This window comes from Arachis duranensis, chromosome 6 (genome assembly GCF_000817695.3).
Source record: "Arachis duranensis cultivar V14167 chromosome 6, aradu.V14167.gnm2.J7QH, whole genome shotgun sequence".
NCBI lineage: Eukaryota > Viridiplantae > Streptophyta > Magnoliopsida > Fabales > Fabaceae > Arachis > Arachis duranensis.
The window spans coordinates 15,666,082-15,683,063 of NC_029777.3; the positions used below are offsets into that span (position 1 = coordinate 15,666,082).

A 16,982-nucleotide genomic window follows, 5' to 3' on the forward strand; every position below is an offset into this window, starting at 1 on the left:
GTAAAATAAAAATGAAGAGAGAGAAAAGTTTGCAGGCATGTATGTAAGCGTGTTAATTATGCATTATTTATAGTGCGAGTGAGAAGTGAGAACCCCACTATGTGTCAGAAATATCAATTCATGCAACACTCTCTTCTCTATAACTCCTCCGAATGCCATCACTTATCTTCTTTCTCTCCCAATGGAGCTGCAATTGAAGAAAACCGCCCTTTCAAGAAGCTGGATTTTGCTCGACAAGGATGGCACAGGCACCATCCTGGATGTGGACAAGTATGCTATCATGCGCATGGTTGAGATTCACGCTAGGGACCTTCGAATTCTCGACCCTCTCCTCTCATATCCTTCAGCCATTCTCGGCAGAGAGAAAGTCATTGTTCTCAATTTAGAGGCAATTCATTCCCCTTCAATTTTCAACTTAATTCTCTCTCTTTCTCTTCAATTAGTCACTTATTCGACTTCTTGTTACAGCACATAAAAGCTATTATCACTGCACAAGAGGTATGTTCCTTAGCTTGCTCTTCGAATAAGCGCAGCAGCATTCCAATTTCGTTTTAATTTCCGCATCTGTCTGTTTTAATTTAGGTGCTTCTTAGGGATCCAATGGACGATGATATTGTGCCGATTGTTGAAGAACTTCGAAGACGGTTACCCAAATCCACTGGGGATGAAGAACCGTCTGCTCAAGACCGTGAAGCAGGTGGAGAAGGGGAAGATAACGGTCAGCTTTATCCAAATAAATAAACGATAATAATAGTTTCCGGAAAAATATGTTTAAATCATTTTATTTATTTTCTTTATAGAATTTCCGTTTGAGTTCCGAGCATTGGAAGTTGCATTGGAAGCAATTTGCAGTTTCCTTGATGCAAGAACAATCGAGTTAGAGACTGCTGCTTATCCAGCTTTGGATGAACTCACATCTCAGGTAACGAAAAAACCACTGCCTAAAGAATAAGATCCATTTTTTTAGGGGTTCATAGATTTTTCACATAACATGCCTCCTTATCCAAATGGCTACGTAGGAGAGAAGAACTTGGATACTATCATCTCTGTTTTCTAGCACATGCATGCCTTGCTTTCCCCTGTTATATGCCCAATTAAACACGAGACTTACTTTGAAATTTCCAGACACGACAACATTGTTTTGTCGGAAAATTTTGTCTTTTTCCTAGTTGGATTAGATTTTTTTTTTCTTTATTTTTCATATACTATTATTAAGTGATGATGCATTCAGAGTTATATTTGTTGTAAAAAAACTTGTAATATGCTAATGAATGTTATCAGAGCTCGATTAAGAAAGTAAAAGTGAAAAGTGCTTATGCATTTCTGATATGTCGTCTGACTAATAATTCATGGTTTTGGTTGACTGAAATTTATATCCAGATTAGCAGTCGTAATTTGGATAGAGTGCGGAAACTGAAGAGTGCAATGACAAGGTTGACTAATCGAGTTCAGAAGGTATATATATATGTTAAAAGAACATCTAGAGGTTAAAACAAACTTGTTTTTAGGTATCTCATATAGAATCCAGAATTATCCTGTTTTTTGCACTGAACTTTGCGAGCTTATTGCATGTAGATAAGAGATGAACTAGAAAACCTACTTGATGATGATGATGACATGGCTGATCTTTACTTATCCAAAAAGTTGGCTAATTTATCTTCTCCTGCAAGTAGTTTTGGTGCTCCAAACTGGCTTCTTAGCTCTCCAAATCCAGATTCAAAGATTCACAGATCAAGCAAAGCGAGTACAGCAACTTCAGTTCAAGTGGAGAATGATGTTGAGGATCTTGAAATGTTACTTGAGGTTATATATACAAGTATTCAATATTAATTTTGATCATGATACTGTTTGTTCTAGTGATTAGTGAATTGTTCTATGGTGGAACCTGCAGGCATATTTCACGCAAATCGAAGGCACATTGAATAAACTGAACACAGTATGAACTAGCTAGTACTGCATTTTCTTTCTTTCCTATTCATACTAAGTTCCAATATGATTTCTATTAACACTACTAGAGTCATGATAAACTTTAATGTTCGATACTTCTGCAAATGCAGTTGCGTGAATATATTGATGACACAGAAGATTATATCAACATACAGGTACATATGATATTCATTTGGTCATGTATATGAAAGATAACTTTTGCTGCCTAGATAATTGACAGTATTCATAATATATGTAATCTGTTCATGCAGCTTGACAGTCACAGAAATCAACTGATTCAGGTAAAATAAAATTTCAAACTATTTCCATTCTTCTTCTTCTAATTTCTACTGCATTTCTGTACTGCTTAGCTTCTATCTTGATTCTGTTCCACTTTCTGTTATATCTGGGAGCCTTACACTAACTTCTTTATACACACAGTGAAAAACTTGTTGCTATATGAAGGCCATGATTATCTTCTTAATGTGTCTAAATACCAAGGGTATTGTTTATGCTTATTAATTCTTGACAGCTAGAGTTGTTCCTTAGCTCGGGGACTGTGTGTCTGTCCATATATTCATTGGTAGGAGCAATATTTGGTATGAACATTCCATATACATGGAAAGATGGTCACGGATACATGTTTAAATGGGTAGGTACATACCATATCCCTTATAAAAATTTCTACAAAATCCTATGCCAGACCACTGGAATTTACTCAGCATTGTTTATACTTTTATAGCCTTTGGATACAAAATTTGTTCTCACCGCTTATTATTATTATTCAACTATCACTATGATTTCTGGCAAAAACACTACGTTATTTTTTTCTAATACTGCCATATATAATTTTTCTTTTTCTCTTTTATAAGTTTTCTGAGTTGAAAATTTGGTAACTTTAGGTGGTGATGCTTGGGGGAATGGTTAGTGCATCGTTGTTTTTAAGCATAGTAACTTATGCCCGACGCAAAGGCCTTGTGGGGTCTTGAAACGCATAGAGATTCGTTCATGTTGGAAGCTGAAATCCATGCGTGCACCCAAACAATTTTTTGTATCATGTCATCCAAGTAATTGTTCAATCTTCTCTCTCTCTCTCAAAAGCTGCTAGCTATCTAGCAAGTGGGGACTTATTTTATTTTATTTTTTTGATTGGAGCAATTGACAAGTTGTATATGATTGTTGATGAATTAGCAATTAAATTAGATAAAGTGCAGTCCAATCTAATAAGAGTATATATTTTACCTACATTTTAGTGCAGCATTATCCTATTATGACCGTTTTCATGTTTAAGTCTGTATTTGGTCAAATCGAGTGAGATAGATTATGGGCCTATTCCGTTTCCCTTGGATGCGCATGCGGTTATGCCAATTAGTACTACAATAATCATATTATTACAATGTCCATCACATGTTCTGACTTTCTCGCTGACTCCCACTCCTTTTGGTCTAATCATTATATATTCTGCTGCTTCTGTATATCATCATCATAATCATAATTATATTTCAAAAATAATAAAACAAATATGAATTGTGACAGGTGCAATTAGACATAGAATTTATTCCAACTGCTAGGCCATTTAGCAAACCTTGAAACATGAACGTTTGGCAGAATGGAAAATACAATTAAAAATTACACCACTATGGAAAGTGTTGGTGCAGCGATAGAGTCGCCATTACTTACATCTTGACTCTTGAGAAGAACCTTTTTTTTTTCCTTTAGAATATAAAAACACCGAGCTAGCAGACGAGACTACTCCTAATAAGGGTCCAAAAACATAATAGATTCCTCCTCAAATTGGAACAGACCCAAAGAGATAATATCACTCGAAAGAGGTGCAATGAGCATAAGGACCTTATTTAAATTCCAAGCATCAGATTCATGACTAGCCAAATATGCACCAAATTGGCATCAAGCTAAACAAAAAAAAGACGAAGAATTACCAGTTTGATAACCATATGATATATATATATATGTTCCCAAAAATGAAAATTGAATAATATGAGTATTGTTTTTCATTGTTAATATATACAATTCTATTGTTTCAAGCTCCCAATTCTCTATTCATAATACTTCAAATTTAAAATTTGAATAGCAAGTTAAAAGGATGAAGTTATACTAGAAACTAGTAAGTGTGAAAGTCGACAGTGTCAGAGAGATAGAGATTTGTAAAGAGGGAGGAGGGACCCTTTTTCAGTTAATAAACAAATCACGAAGATCACATGTTACCCTGATTCTCCCATTTTTCAACAAAGCCAATCGAATTAGCTTTTTGACTTTTCCCTCAACATCCAAACCCAACTACCAATAGTGTCTAATACATATTCTTTTGCTATTATTCTTTCATTTCTATTTGTTCGCTCTATTAATTAGGAGGACGAAGAAGATAAATCTACCGTCACCAAACTTGAACCACAAGCAAATTAAAACATTCCCACTGCCAGTTTGAAGTAGACAAGAAATATTTTGTATATTTATTATTTTATTATTTCTATATGCCAAAAGAAAAAATATTGATACATAATGTCATACCGAATGTATAAATAATTAAAAATCTGTTGCTGCAACCACCCGTAGAAAATATCTAACCGTGCAACCAGTAATTGTAAAAGGAAAGAAACATAACCCTTCCAAGAGAAATTCATGTCAATGATGTTTCCAGTTAAAAGATACATGCATAAATAAATAATTTATTTAGAAAGCTCAAAATTGATTTTTACTGTCAAATTATTTAACGTATATTTTTTTTATTTTTGATTTTCTTTTAGAAATGGTGTTAGATTATTTTACGCCCAAAATCATGGCAGAGTGACAATTTTGATCATAAACTTAGGATTATTTCACTTAAATTTCATCTCTCAACTATTTTGACCCAGTTCCATATTTCTGTTGAACAACTTTATTAGTTTGTTATATTTAGTAATATGGCAACAGTGTTGAATTGGTTATAATAAATTAATAACGATGTGTTTAGTAACGTAGCATTAGTTAGTCGTAGCAACACATTTTAGACCCAGTAAAGGAAGCTTCTCGAAACAAAGTTGAATGGATTCAACACCTTCAAATTAATAGACAAGTTCTCCTTTGTAATAAACATAATAATCTGAAAATTTTAAAGTTCAGCTAACGGATAATTGAAGAAGTTTATCATAATTGTGAATGTATACTAATATATGTTGATGAGAAGCAGCTGGTAGTAGTAGGAGTAGGCCCCTATAATATTTGAATGTGAAATATGAATAAATTAATAGTAGTAAAGTAATTATTAGTAATTAATTGGGATAGCACAGAGGAGGGTATGGTAGACCTTGGCGCATGTTAATGCACGCTCTTTTCCCCCGCATGACACGCCGTCCATCACCTAGCGCGCACGTTAACCCCGCGGCGCATGGTATCACACCCTCCTACTCCTCTAGCTGTCGTTGGTTCAAGTGTGAAACATGTCTTTAATAAAATAAAAAATAAAAATAAAAATAAAAAAGGAAGAAGACATAAGAAAGAGAGAGAAGGAAAAAAACAGACTCGGTTGTTTTGGCTTTGGTTCATGCTCTTTTCGACGAAGACTCCCTTCTCAGCTGGATTCAGATCATCCACAACAACTCCTTCTCCCAAATCCACGTCCAATCTCCCTTTTCATATTCATCTCTCTGAATCCCAAATTTTCATCCATCTTCACATTCTTAATTCACCGATCGCTATTATTATTCTCTCTCTAGATATGCATATATAGGTCCATATTTGAAATATACATATATCTTGCATATATTATTATCGCGATTAATATTCTTGTTCCATTTTCTTACGCTAGCCATGTTTGTGTAATAATAATGCAGGATGTGAATGTGATTGTTACCAAAACGGACGTAAATATTTGTGGGTGGTGGGAACAAGCATGCACCGAGTGAGGGTGGATGCACGTGAGTGAAACCAGAACAAGCGGCGAAGAATGGCGAATCGGGTGGTGAAGGTGAAGAGGGAGACGATTGCGGCATGCATGACTTGCCCCCTCTGCAACAAGCTCTTCAGAGAAGCCACCACCATATCCGAATGCCTTCACACGTGTGAGTTTTCACTTTTCATTTTACTTAACCCCCTTTCCAAATCCCCTCTCCCATTTCCCTCAATCCAATCTTAATTTCTTCAAATTTTCAATCTTTTCTTTCTCATGCCTCTTCTTCATCTTCTGCCTTCATTCAATTGCTTTCAGTTTGACTCTTCTTCTTTCTTCCTTCACCCCCTCATCCCTCATGGAGGGGTTACTTTTGTAATTATATACTTCCATCATATATGTACAATTAAAAGGGGTGTTTGAAGTTTGAACTTTTGACTACAACTAACCTTAATTATTTTCATTTATGGTAAAATTGTAAAATCACTTAGACTAGTTTTTTTAGTTCATGCAACACTGGTCTCGTGGCACCACCACCTACATTACTATTAATATATGCAATGCAATGCAACTAACTTTATTACATTTTGGAGCTTGGAAATATTTCTCTATGGAATTATTTTGTTGTTATTATTATTCTCAGTTTAAGGTTAATTAATTGGTGTTCTAGTTGGTTAGCTATCTTCTGTGTGAAATTTTATTTCTGAACGTTCCATCACTCATTGGCTAGAGCTTTAAGGAAAGGATATATCAATATATGTGAGCCACGCCACTAATAGATATTTTTTTTCCTTCTTTTTGTTTCTTTGTGGATTTGGTTTACTAGTTTGCAGGAAGTGCATTTATGATAAAATCACAGATGAGGAATTAGAGTGCTGTCCAATATGCAACATTGACTTGGGTTGTGTTCCACTCGAAAAACTAAGGTCACATCCTCTTCTTTCTGCCACTTTCCCAAATTACCCCTTCTACTACTATTTTCCTTTGGAAAGAAAGAAAAATACAAGCTGCTATATGATTTTTCGGTCTTGCCACCACAACATCATTGTTATAAGTCTGCTAAAAATTGAGATACAACTCTGCATGCTTAGAAGCTTCCTTTGAAAACAAATTATATGTTTGATTTGTCTGTAAAACTGTTGAATAATGTTGATCCTTCAACATTTATATTGAAACACCATCAAGGGAAGGAATACGGGTAAAAGAGGGTGTCAAGATCATACGGCAATGACCTGCAAGAGAATGAGAATTTCTGTTGCTAAGATATCCTATCAGGATAAGATAAAATTATATTCATTTTGTTACTTTGTGAAAACTAACTTGATTGATCGGCTCTCTTCAGAGGAATTTGTCATTAACTGGAAATTATATGCATTTAGTTTGACATCTTTCAATAATTTATATACATTGATGCTGATATGTTTTAATTTTTATCGAGAAGTTTTCGCGACATAGATTTCATCTGTCTATTAAAAAATATAAATAGTGAGAACTATGGATAAGGTAACATGATTGCATTTAATAAAGTTTCATTTGAATTATTAGTTGGAAACAGCGACAGAGTAAGATGAACAGTGTAAAAGGGTGGTTATTCAATCTACAGATCAAATTAATGACATTGTTGACCACAACTGGTAGATATGTTATTATTTGAGAATGTTCAATTTTAGTATTTCTCAATTATCTTAAAAAATGACAGCAAAAAATGTGACTTAAGAGTGAAAATTGATTAAGTTGGATCAAAGAGTAGGGAAATCGTCATGGAATTGATGAATCTTCAAGATGGAAAAGGAAAAGATATTGTTCTGAATTTTCTTTGAACGAAATTGTACTGTTATGAATAACAGCCGTTGGTAATGAAGCAGAGAGAGCAGTATTTAAGGAAGAAAAACAAAAAAGACACACACAACTAATGATTGTGGTGTTCTCTTTTCGATTGTTGCATGCTGAGTTTTAGACCTTGTCTTCTGATTACCAGGCCAGACCACAGTTTGCAAGATGTAAGGGCCAAAGTTTTCCCCTTAAAGGGAAGAAAGGTGACAAAGACACCTGAACCTGCTGCCCCCTCGGTACCATTACCAGCTAGAAGAAAGGAGAGATCTCTTTCATCTTTGGTGGTCAGCACTCCAAGGGTATCTGCACACGCAACCATGACAGGAAGAAGAACAAAACCTACAAGAAAGGCTGGTAGTCTGCGATCCTCTAGTTTTTCCATCGAAAAGTCCGTTAAAAAGGAGGAAGAAGTACTAGAAGATCATCCTGGGAGTTCAAGTTCACCGGACACTTCAAATAGGTTTGCTGAAGATACTCGACAGGTTGTAGGATTGATGAGCCGGCTTTTATCCTTCAACTCACTATCTAGTGCTTATTTATTTATCATTTCAGTTCATTACTTCATTGGATTTTCCACATTGTATCGGCATTAATTCTTATAATAGTATACTTAACTTTTATTTTTAATTTTTCTTGTTGCAGAGTTCATCCCCTCGTGAAGGCAGTCAACCCTTACCAAATAAAGGAACAGAGAATGGTGCCGAATCATGGGATGCAAAATTGGATCTTTGGAAACCCTTGAATTGTTTAGTAGAAGTTGCAAGTAGGAGCAAATCTTTCAAGTCTAATGCACAAGGGTCTGATGCTAAACCAGAAACCATTCAAGTAAATGAGACTGATTCTCAAGTGCTAAAAACCAAAAATAAGGAAAATAAACGCAAGGGGAAGACTGAGGATGAAAAGACTAGCAGTTGTCCTGTCTCTTCTGATACAGTGAAACCCAATAAATCGCGTAGAGTTCGGCGTAGAAAGGAACCCCCTTTTGGGGAATCAGGCATATTACCCCAAGCTGTGCTGGATTCTAACAGCAGTAAACACTTAAGGAGTTGTCCAATTTGGTTCTCCTTAGTAGCTTCTGAGAACCAGTGAGATTATATATCCTTGAAATTTAAATTAACAACTTATACCTTTAAATCATATACATATTTTAGGGAACATTTCTATATTTACTTATTTCATACTAATGTATCAGGGAAGGAGACGCACCCTTGCCTCAAATTCCTTCAAGTTATGTGAGAATAAAGTAAGTTCCTTCTGGCATTCTTACCTGTATTGCTGCCTTTTATTACTTTTAGTTTTGATTTATTGCATGATTTTGAAATAGGAGTATTGTGCTTGGAGCAGTGTTGGACATCTAATTTTTCTCTAAATTAACCCTCTCCTTATAGTAAATTTTACATAGCATCTTGAGTGATAGAAAAAGTCAATGGCTTTGACCTTCAGAAGTTGTGCTTCAGTATAATTTCAATGATTTAGCAGTCATTAATTATATCATGGAGAATATCAATGCAAGCTGAATAAGCAAGATGTATTTCATGGACTCTAGTTGGGCCTCTCATTTTGTCTATTTTAAGATAAAATGTTTGTAACTCAAAAGACAACAATCTCGATGTAGCTGTAAGAAAGTCTTTCACAGTAAGAGAATTTTCACCTTTGTTGTCAGCTATTAAGATTGCAGCATTTACTATCACTCAGATTTTATTTTCTTTTCTTTATTTTATCCCATTCCATGTTATCCTCAATTATTTGTCATTCTTCAGATTGGGGACCATAATTGGGTCTTAGGACAGGCTAACTTCCTCTTTAGCCTTTCCTTTTCGCCTTGTTCCTTCATTTGTCCTTTATCCTTGTGGTTGGTACATGAATAAGATAAGAGAAAGTATAGGGAGCCAATGACCTAAGCGTACAATGTGTACAATGGAGGTTTAGAAAGTATTAGAGATATGACCATTAGTGTTACATTGTCCTATCAGGTTACGCTTTTGAGATGAGTGGTTTCATGACATGGTATTAAAGTTTTAGATCGAAAAGGTCAAGAGTTCGATCCTTGGTGAACTCCAAAATCAGCTTAAGTTTTTGGGATGAGTGGTTTTATGACATGAGATGTTTATTATCCCTGGTATCCGGATGATTATTCTAGATAGTATGGGTGATATTTATTTTATTCATAGACCAAAGATTTAGCCTATTGTACACATTGTACGCTTAGGTCATTGACTCCCTAGCAATACTCATAACATAATTGTTCCTACCAGTTGTATATTTGTCAGAAGATGAGCATATCAAAGAAAATTAGTATAATACATGAAAAATAAAAAATAAAACTGAATTTCAATTACCTCAAAAAGGAAATGGGCCATAATTGTGGATTTTAAACTCAATATGCTCTCTAGAAATCTGCAGAAATACATAGATGCATTTTGATGATCTTATTTTCAATTTTTCCTAGGTGGTCAAGTGAAATTTTTTGTGTGTGCATATTATCTAAACAGATTTCATATAAACTCTGCCAAATATAAATGTTGCAATTTTTCTTTGCCAAAAAAAGAAAAAAAAAAAGAAATGAAGGAAGAAAAATGAAAACAGATATAACTCCTCTTTTCCATTTTTAGAAAGAAAGTATTCATGGAGTCAATTACATATCTAAAATTGCCTTAGGAAGAAATATGAGATTTCTTGCATTATACATCAACTATATTGATTGATTGTGTATACAATAGCATTTAAACTGTTTTAAGAATAATTTACCAAGGTGAGCCTTTGGTAATGATCTTTAAGTGAATTATTGATCACACACTACACCTATACATGGTACTAAATTCGCTCGAGAAATCATTTTCACTCTAACTAGCTTAGTGATCCAAAACTGTAGGGTGTAACTGAACCAGAATGTTTCTTTTGTTTATAACAGGGATGGAAGCATACCTGTCTCATTTATCCAAAAATACTTAGTGAAGAAACTAGAGCTGACCAGTGAAGCAGAGGTAACTCTCTCTCCTTTTCTAGTGTATCTACAAGACATCAAATTTGCACACAATTGTGCAATTCACATAACGCATAAGTTGAGGTGGGCCACCGATTTTGATGAAGAAAAATGATTGATTAAAAGGAGGGGAAAAAGGAATAGTGTTGATTGATGTATTGGGGTTTTGTGAAGGAGTAACTTATCTCTTTCAATGAATTATTCACAATTCGATTGTTCTTAGAGTATTCTACTTGTCTTTTTTAAGCTCCTGACATGTTTGATCAGTCAAAGACAATCTTGAATCACCACTCTTTACTGTTCTGATACATGTTCTTAGAGTATTCTTAGAACATCATCTGATACATGTGGCCTCCAACGTACTGGTTGCCCTATTGGAATAAGGCCTATATGTTCTGGTCAATCCTTCTTACAATTCAAAATAGAGCAATGGTAATAGTTTACACATGTTACTCATTCTCGAGTTGATTCTTTTTTACAGATTGAGATTAAATGTATGGGGCAACCAGTGCTCCCTACACTGCGGCTACAAAATTTGGTTGAGTTGTGGCTGGATTCAGCCGCCACGTCACAGCGGATTCCAGCAACCATTGGGTCATCAGCAAAGGATTTTGTGATGGTCCTGGCCTATGCTCGGAAGGTCCCATATCCTTGATCATGGTTCCCCCCAAAATTCACAATTTTTAATGCATCTTGAAAATGTTGACCACAGCATAATTTCCCCACCTGCATGGATACTGAACATGGCTTCTTCTTCTGGCACCATTGCTGCCAAAAGCAGTTATATCTTGGAGGATAAGAAGGGCCAAATAAATTAATTATAAGGAACTCTCCTCCATACGAACCATAATCCTTCTGCCATTACTGTAGCATGATGAGGTTGGTCATTGTAATGATCATTACAACATGATTTTTCAGTGTTCTCCCCCATTCCTTTGGTCCAATAATTTGAAATGCACATGTCACATAGAGATATAAAGTAGGTATAGGCCACCATGTGTAGTTAGGAGAGATTATTTATTGTGATTTTGACATTTAAATCGAGAGGATATTTTTTGGTTTCTTTTTAATTTTGATAGATGTTTTAATGGATGAATGATCCTACTATACTCCACAACTAGAAATAAATGCATTAAAGAGAGTGAAAAAGAATTACTGAAAAATACCATCAAAAGGTATTTAAGCATAAATAAATTGCCTAAATACATATTAACATATATGCTTTATGACAAGATATTACAGTGTTGTCAACCAATTTGGAATGGATTGTTGAGTGATTAGTTCATTTGTCAGTTTAAGAACATTAAATTGCAGCAGATCTTTAAATGGATGTGAGATCCGCAGCTTGTTTGATCATGTAGACAATTTCATCAGGATAAAATCTGTTGTTTTTGTTGTTGTTTTGTTTTTTCTTTTGATTTACAAATTGAATTTCTTTAACAGGCTAGAACGAGTCCAATGTGACTTGTGGCTTGAGCTTAACCATATTCAGTAATTTATACATGAGCTCTGGAGTGTACAAGTTTTATTTTGGTGCAAGTTGTTATACAATCATTTAACTGTTGAAACTGAGAGCATATTGGATGTTGTCTTGTTTTACAAAAATAGAAATAAAAAAGTGGAAATATGTCTATCAACAAAAACAAGAACCAAGCAAGAAAGTGAAGCTAGGAATGATTTCCAAAAATATCTTCAACATCTTGCTTGCACACCAATCGAGACCCACACCTCACTATTTGTAATGAATGGCAGCAATAACTTTTCAATACAAATTCAATTTCTTTGAAGTGACCACCTTCATAAATTGTGTGACGAAATTTATCAATGGACAGATAAAGAATATAAAGGTGAGGGCAATATGGCTCCATAAGAGGTAAATTCCTGGAGTTGATGAGCATCTTACCCTTAGGCCCAAACAAATAACAGTCAACTTCATGATTGCACACTTGAGGTGGATCTGCATAACTTACCAACATGAAACACAGAGCAAATCCCACCCAATCATTTACAGGACAATTTTGAGGGATTGCTATCTTTGCAAAGGAAATACATCTTTGAGGGACAAACCATGATGGAATTTCACTCCCAGTTATAAGCATGTCAAATCTTGCTTTTGGAATGCTAAGTCCCTGTAATGCACAAAATGTTTGTTAAGTTTGCAGTGTCTGTATTTCTATCATGTCCCAACTACCAAACACAATAATATAAAGACTTTTAGAAGTAGGGTACCAAACCTCAAAAAGGCGATTGATAATTTCTTGTATAGGAAGGTGGCATTGTATAGGTGATGCAAAGAGGTTGCATGGCTTGGATAGATTCAATTTGGAAGCTTCAAATGAGGCACAATTGCTTGCATCCAATTCTTTTATGCTTGATGGAAGCTCTGGCAAAGATTCAAGCTTTTTGCACCAATTTATATCAAGATACTCAAGCTTTGGAAGTTTCGATATGCTGCTAGGCATGCTAACAAAGTCATTCCCAGAGAGATCTAGAATCCTCAATGAAGATAAATGGCAAAAGTCATCTGGTATTGATTCATCAGATAAATTGCAGTAACTTAAATCTACACTGCTCAAAAGGCATAAGCGGGAGACTGAAGGTGGCAAGCGAAATCCAGTTGGAGCTTGTTGACTTCCAAACAACCACTTAAAAGGGAGAAACATCTCCATTGAATTAGATACTTGCCCCTTGCAACCAGCAAATGAGATTACCCTGAGGCTTTCTAGATAAAAAACACATGAAGGGAGTTCTTCTATTGCTGTTTCACTTGCACATAGTTCCTCCAAACACTTTATTTCCTTAAGGCACACCGGCAAGCTGCGAATTTTTGAGCAACCGGAAACATTCAAAATCTTGAGAGACTTCAGTTTATGAATGGTGTCTGGAAGGCAAACAAGATTCTTGCAATTGTTTAACTTCAATTGAGTAAGGCCAACTAGACTTCCAACTGATGATGGTAGCTTTGTTATAGCAGTTCCCTCTAAAGAAAGCATTGAGAGAAGTTCCATGTTTTCGCCAAACTCGGGAAGTATTTTCAGTTCTGAGCAACCAGAGAGATTTAAATCTTTCAATGAACACATCTCCAATTTACTTGGAAAAGCTTTGAGCCTTTTGCAGTCTTTCAAATTCAATAGAACAAGTTTCTTGTGATGTACAAGGGACGTATGAATTTCCGTTAAACTTGTACAACCTTCAAGAACCAATGATTCAAGATTTGGAACCCCATCAAAGTCAAGGGTTTTCTTTAGGTTCTTGGAGAAACTCAAATTGATAAACCTTAGCTTTTTAAGAATCTGTCAGTTATAAATATGACAGAAAAAAAATTATCAGTTTTTGAAGATATTGTGATGATGAGAAGGAAAAAAAATATAAAGAAGCATATGTTGGACACAAGTTCTAGTTGAGGATATTGACCTTTTTTCCATGCCAAAGTTGTTCAATTTTGCTATGAGACAAATTGAGGTCAACAAGCTCATTCAGTTGATTACTAAATGGTAGAGTTTTCAAAGGAGATCCTTCCCAATGAAGAACTTTGAGTGAACAAGGAAGGCAATTGAGGCCAAGAGGAAGTTGCATCTCACATAACTTGAGTAATCTTACTTGATTGGTATTGGAGAAGGCTTCAGTGCTCCAGCATGCTTCATATGGTTGAACTATGTCTAGAACTATAGCTTGAATGGCTTCAGTCCCCTAGAAAACCAGAATTGTAAACAGAATGTAAATGTTACATGCATGATGCATCTTAAATCAAACATCCAGTATTAGAAAAAGAGGCACTTACCTTATTATTTGTCAATACATGATCAATGTCATCTTGAGACCATAACCTGCTACGTTTGCCTGGATCATTTGGAGATTCTAGGAATACAATATTTCTTCCCATTTCTTGAATCAAATCATGCATCTGCAACTTATTGGTTGCACTAATGGTTATCAAATTTCTTTCAATCAAAATTTCAATTCCAATTTTAGGACAACCACCACAAGTTTCTAACATATCTGTAACTTCTTCTTTATCCATGCCCTTGAAAAAACAGGCAATATCTAGAAACATATCTTGCTCGGGGCTATTTAAACCATCATAACTTACTTTAAGTGTATTTTGGATCTCAGGAAGTGGAAAACTTCTTATTTGCTTCAAAGCACTATGCCAAACTTCTATAGTTCTTCCATGAAGATGGGAACCTAGAACTTCAATTGCTAGTGGAAGGCCTTTAGTGTATTCAACCACTTCTTTGCACAAATCCAAATACCCTTCTTTCGGTTCATCTTGTTTGAAGGCTTTCAAAGAGAGGAGATGAAGAGCTTCATTTGAGAATAAGCCACCAATCTCACAAGTTTTTAGCACTCCATGTGTTGCCAGAATGTGTTTGTCTCTGGTTGTGATTATCACTTTGCTACCTGGACCAAACCACTCTTGCTTCTCTGCTAAATTCTCCAATTGACTTAATTCACTTACATCATCAAGAACAAGAAGAACCTTTTTATTGCGCAAAGAGTTTGCTATTATTTTTTTCCCATCAAAAAAATTATGAAAATTGCTGCTTCTTACATTAAGATGAGAAAGAAGTTCCTTTTGGATTTGAACTAAGCCATTTTTCTCATGCATCTCTCTAATGTTCTGAAGAAAGCAACTAACTTGGAATTCCTCTTTGATTGATTCATAGACTAATCTAGCAGTTGTAGTCTTACCTATGCCACCCATGCCCCATATGCCAACAAAGCGAACATCATCCAACCTCATGCCTATGAGTGAAATCACCCTCTTTATCCTTGAATCAACCCCAACAAGGTTATCTGTGCAAGTTGGCAGCTTCGGAATCAGCATTTTCTGTATGTGATCAACAATTGTTTCAACTAGTCCTGCTTCATGTCTGTACAGAGAGGGAATGGAACAAAAAAGTAAGCATTGAGATGGTAATTGGTGAATCAATGAGATGACTTTAAATTGCAGTTTGCAACCACAATATTATTGTTGCTGTGCTGTTTAATATACATTTTTCCAAAATTTTCTATACTGCAGCGCGACCATAACCGCAGTTCAAAACCATGAATAAGTTTGATCTTTTATCTTAACACAGCCAGTTTACATAACAACATCAATATGACAAACATCACAGTCACAGCGTAATTTATACTCCCCTTAATGATAACAATAGTTACCAAAAGCTACCTACCATTAACTTATCATCATGTAATGTAAAACAGACTTCTGACTTCTTAAAGGTTCATTTTCAGTATACTAAACAGGTATGAAATTGATCACAAGTTGGTTATAGTAAATGTTTGACTCTACTACTTACTATCTAAAAAGTCTAACAAACATAACCATTTGATATAATGACACTGGGAAATTCGTTTACTCAATCAATGCATAGAAATTAAACTCATCAAAATATATAACAATTTAATCAGAATGATGGGTCTACTTACTGATCCTTAGAGTCCCAACCAGAGAAACTTGCAACTTCTCTCAAGGCATCACGCCATCTCTTCACTTTGTCCTTGTCTTCTCTGAATCTCTCTTCATGTTTTCTGAAGGCTTCACCAAAGGTTTCTCTTTGATACCTCACATCAGAGGGATCAACACCACAGAAGATGGGAAAAACAGCTTGGCCAAGATTGCTCCTGCAGAGAAGAATCTTTTGGAGCTCGTCTAAGCACCAAGTTGAGGAAGCATAGTTTGGTGAGAGGATGATGAGTGCAAACATGGACTCTTCAATGGCCTTGAAGAGCTCCAGAGATATGGATCCTCCCTTATCAAGGTCATGATCATCCTTAAAAGTCTTGATACCCCTTCTTTCAAGGGAAGCAAAAAGGTGGTCTGTGAAGCCTTTTCTGGTGTCATCACCTCTGAAACTCAAGAAAACATGGTTGGTCCATCTTGTGCTGATTGCCATCCTGTGATCCTTGCAATGGCGTGATACTACTGCTTCTGATTCTGAAACTTATTGCTGCTATAACGCAAGTTTGCTTTTTTGTTTCTTATTTCTTGAGCCTGTCTTGTTTAGTCTTTGAGGAAAGTGTGGGAAAGATTGGTTACTTTCAATATCACTCACTCCACTTTGCTATTTTAATTTAATTTATTTTTTGTGCTGGAATCTGGATTGATTTCCATGAAGTATCCAAGAAAAAGGTAAGAAAATTTTTTTGGCGAAGACTTATTGACTCATTGGATTCTAATTCAGGAAAGAAAAGTTGTTGTCCAGTTACAGTATAACCAAACAGAACATATATCAAAATTTAGATAGAAAAAAAATATATCATGGTATTATTCTAAGGAAAATGCCGACCCCACTTAGTGGGACAAAGCTTTGTTATTGTTTGTATTATTCTAAGGAAAATGTCACCAGA

At 35.3% G+C, this 16,982-nt stretch overlaps 3 protein-coding genes across 7 annotated transcripts; 2 read left to right on the forward strand and 1 right to left on the reverse strand.

Annotated features, from left to right (window-relative positions):
• On the forward strand, positions 1–3,171 carry LOC107493142 (magnesium transporter MRS2-I). 4 transcript variants are annotated; one of them, XM_016114225.3, is made up of 11 exons: positions 8–388; positions 469–498; positions 583–718; positions 801–922; positions 1,381–1,455; positions 1,576–1,803; positions 1,892–1,936; positions 2,058–2,102; positions 2,199–2,228; positions 2,459–2,578; positions 2,829–3,171. In XM_016114225.3, the coding sequence occupies exons 1-11, from the start codon at positions 182–184 to the stop codon at positions 2,913–2,915; spliced, it is 1,125 nt and encodes a 374-aa protein (XP_015969711.1). In that variant the 5' UTR covers positions 8–181; the 3' UTR covers positions 2,916–3,171. The 4 variants fall into 4 exon arrangements, with proteins under 4 accessions (XP_020999829.1, XP_052119219.1, XP_015969712.1 ...); XM_021144170.2 differs by having other exon boundaries at positions 1–388; positions 583–697; positions 2,459–3,171; XM_052263259.1 differs by having other exon boundaries at positions 5–388; positions 2,459–3,171.
• A 2,245-nt stretch (positions 3,172–5,416) lies between these two features.
• Positions 5,417–11,720, forward strand: LOC107493141 (E3 ubiquitin protein ligase DRIP2). 2 transcript variants are annotated; one of them, XM_016114221.3, is made up of 8 exons: positions 5,417–5,653; positions 5,757–5,984; positions 6,639–6,738; positions 7,791–8,127; positions 8,288–8,730; positions 8,838–8,888; positions 10,557–10,629; positions 11,110–11,720. In XM_016114221.3, exons 2-8 carry the CDS (start codon positions 5,870–5,872, stop codon positions 11,281–11,283), a joined length of 1,293 nt encoding a protein of 430 aa, XP_015969707.1. In that variant the 5' UTR covers positions 5,417–5,653; positions 5,757–5,869; the 3' UTR covers positions 11,284–11,720. The 2 variants fall into 2 exon arrangements, with proteins under 2 accessions (XP_015969707.1, XP_015969708.1); XM_016114222.3 differs by having other exon boundaries at positions 5,440–5,541.
• A 380-nt stretch (positions 11,721–12,100) lies between these two features.
• LOC107493140 (TMV resistance protein N-like) lies at positions 12,101–16,939 on the reverse strand. The gene is made up of 5 exons (XM_016114220.3): positions 16,062–16,939; positions 14,410–15,502; positions 14,043–14,318; positions 12,863–13,921; positions 12,101–12,757 (listed from the first exon to the last, which is right to left on the reverse strand). The coding sequence occupies exons 1-5, from the start codon at positions 16,526–16,528 to the stop codon at positions 12,296–12,298; spliced, it is 3,357 nt and encodes a 1,118-aa protein (XP_015969706.1). The 5' UTR covers positions 16,529–16,939; the 3' UTR covers positions 12,101–12,295.
• Positions 16,940–16,982: the final 43 nt, after the last annotated feature.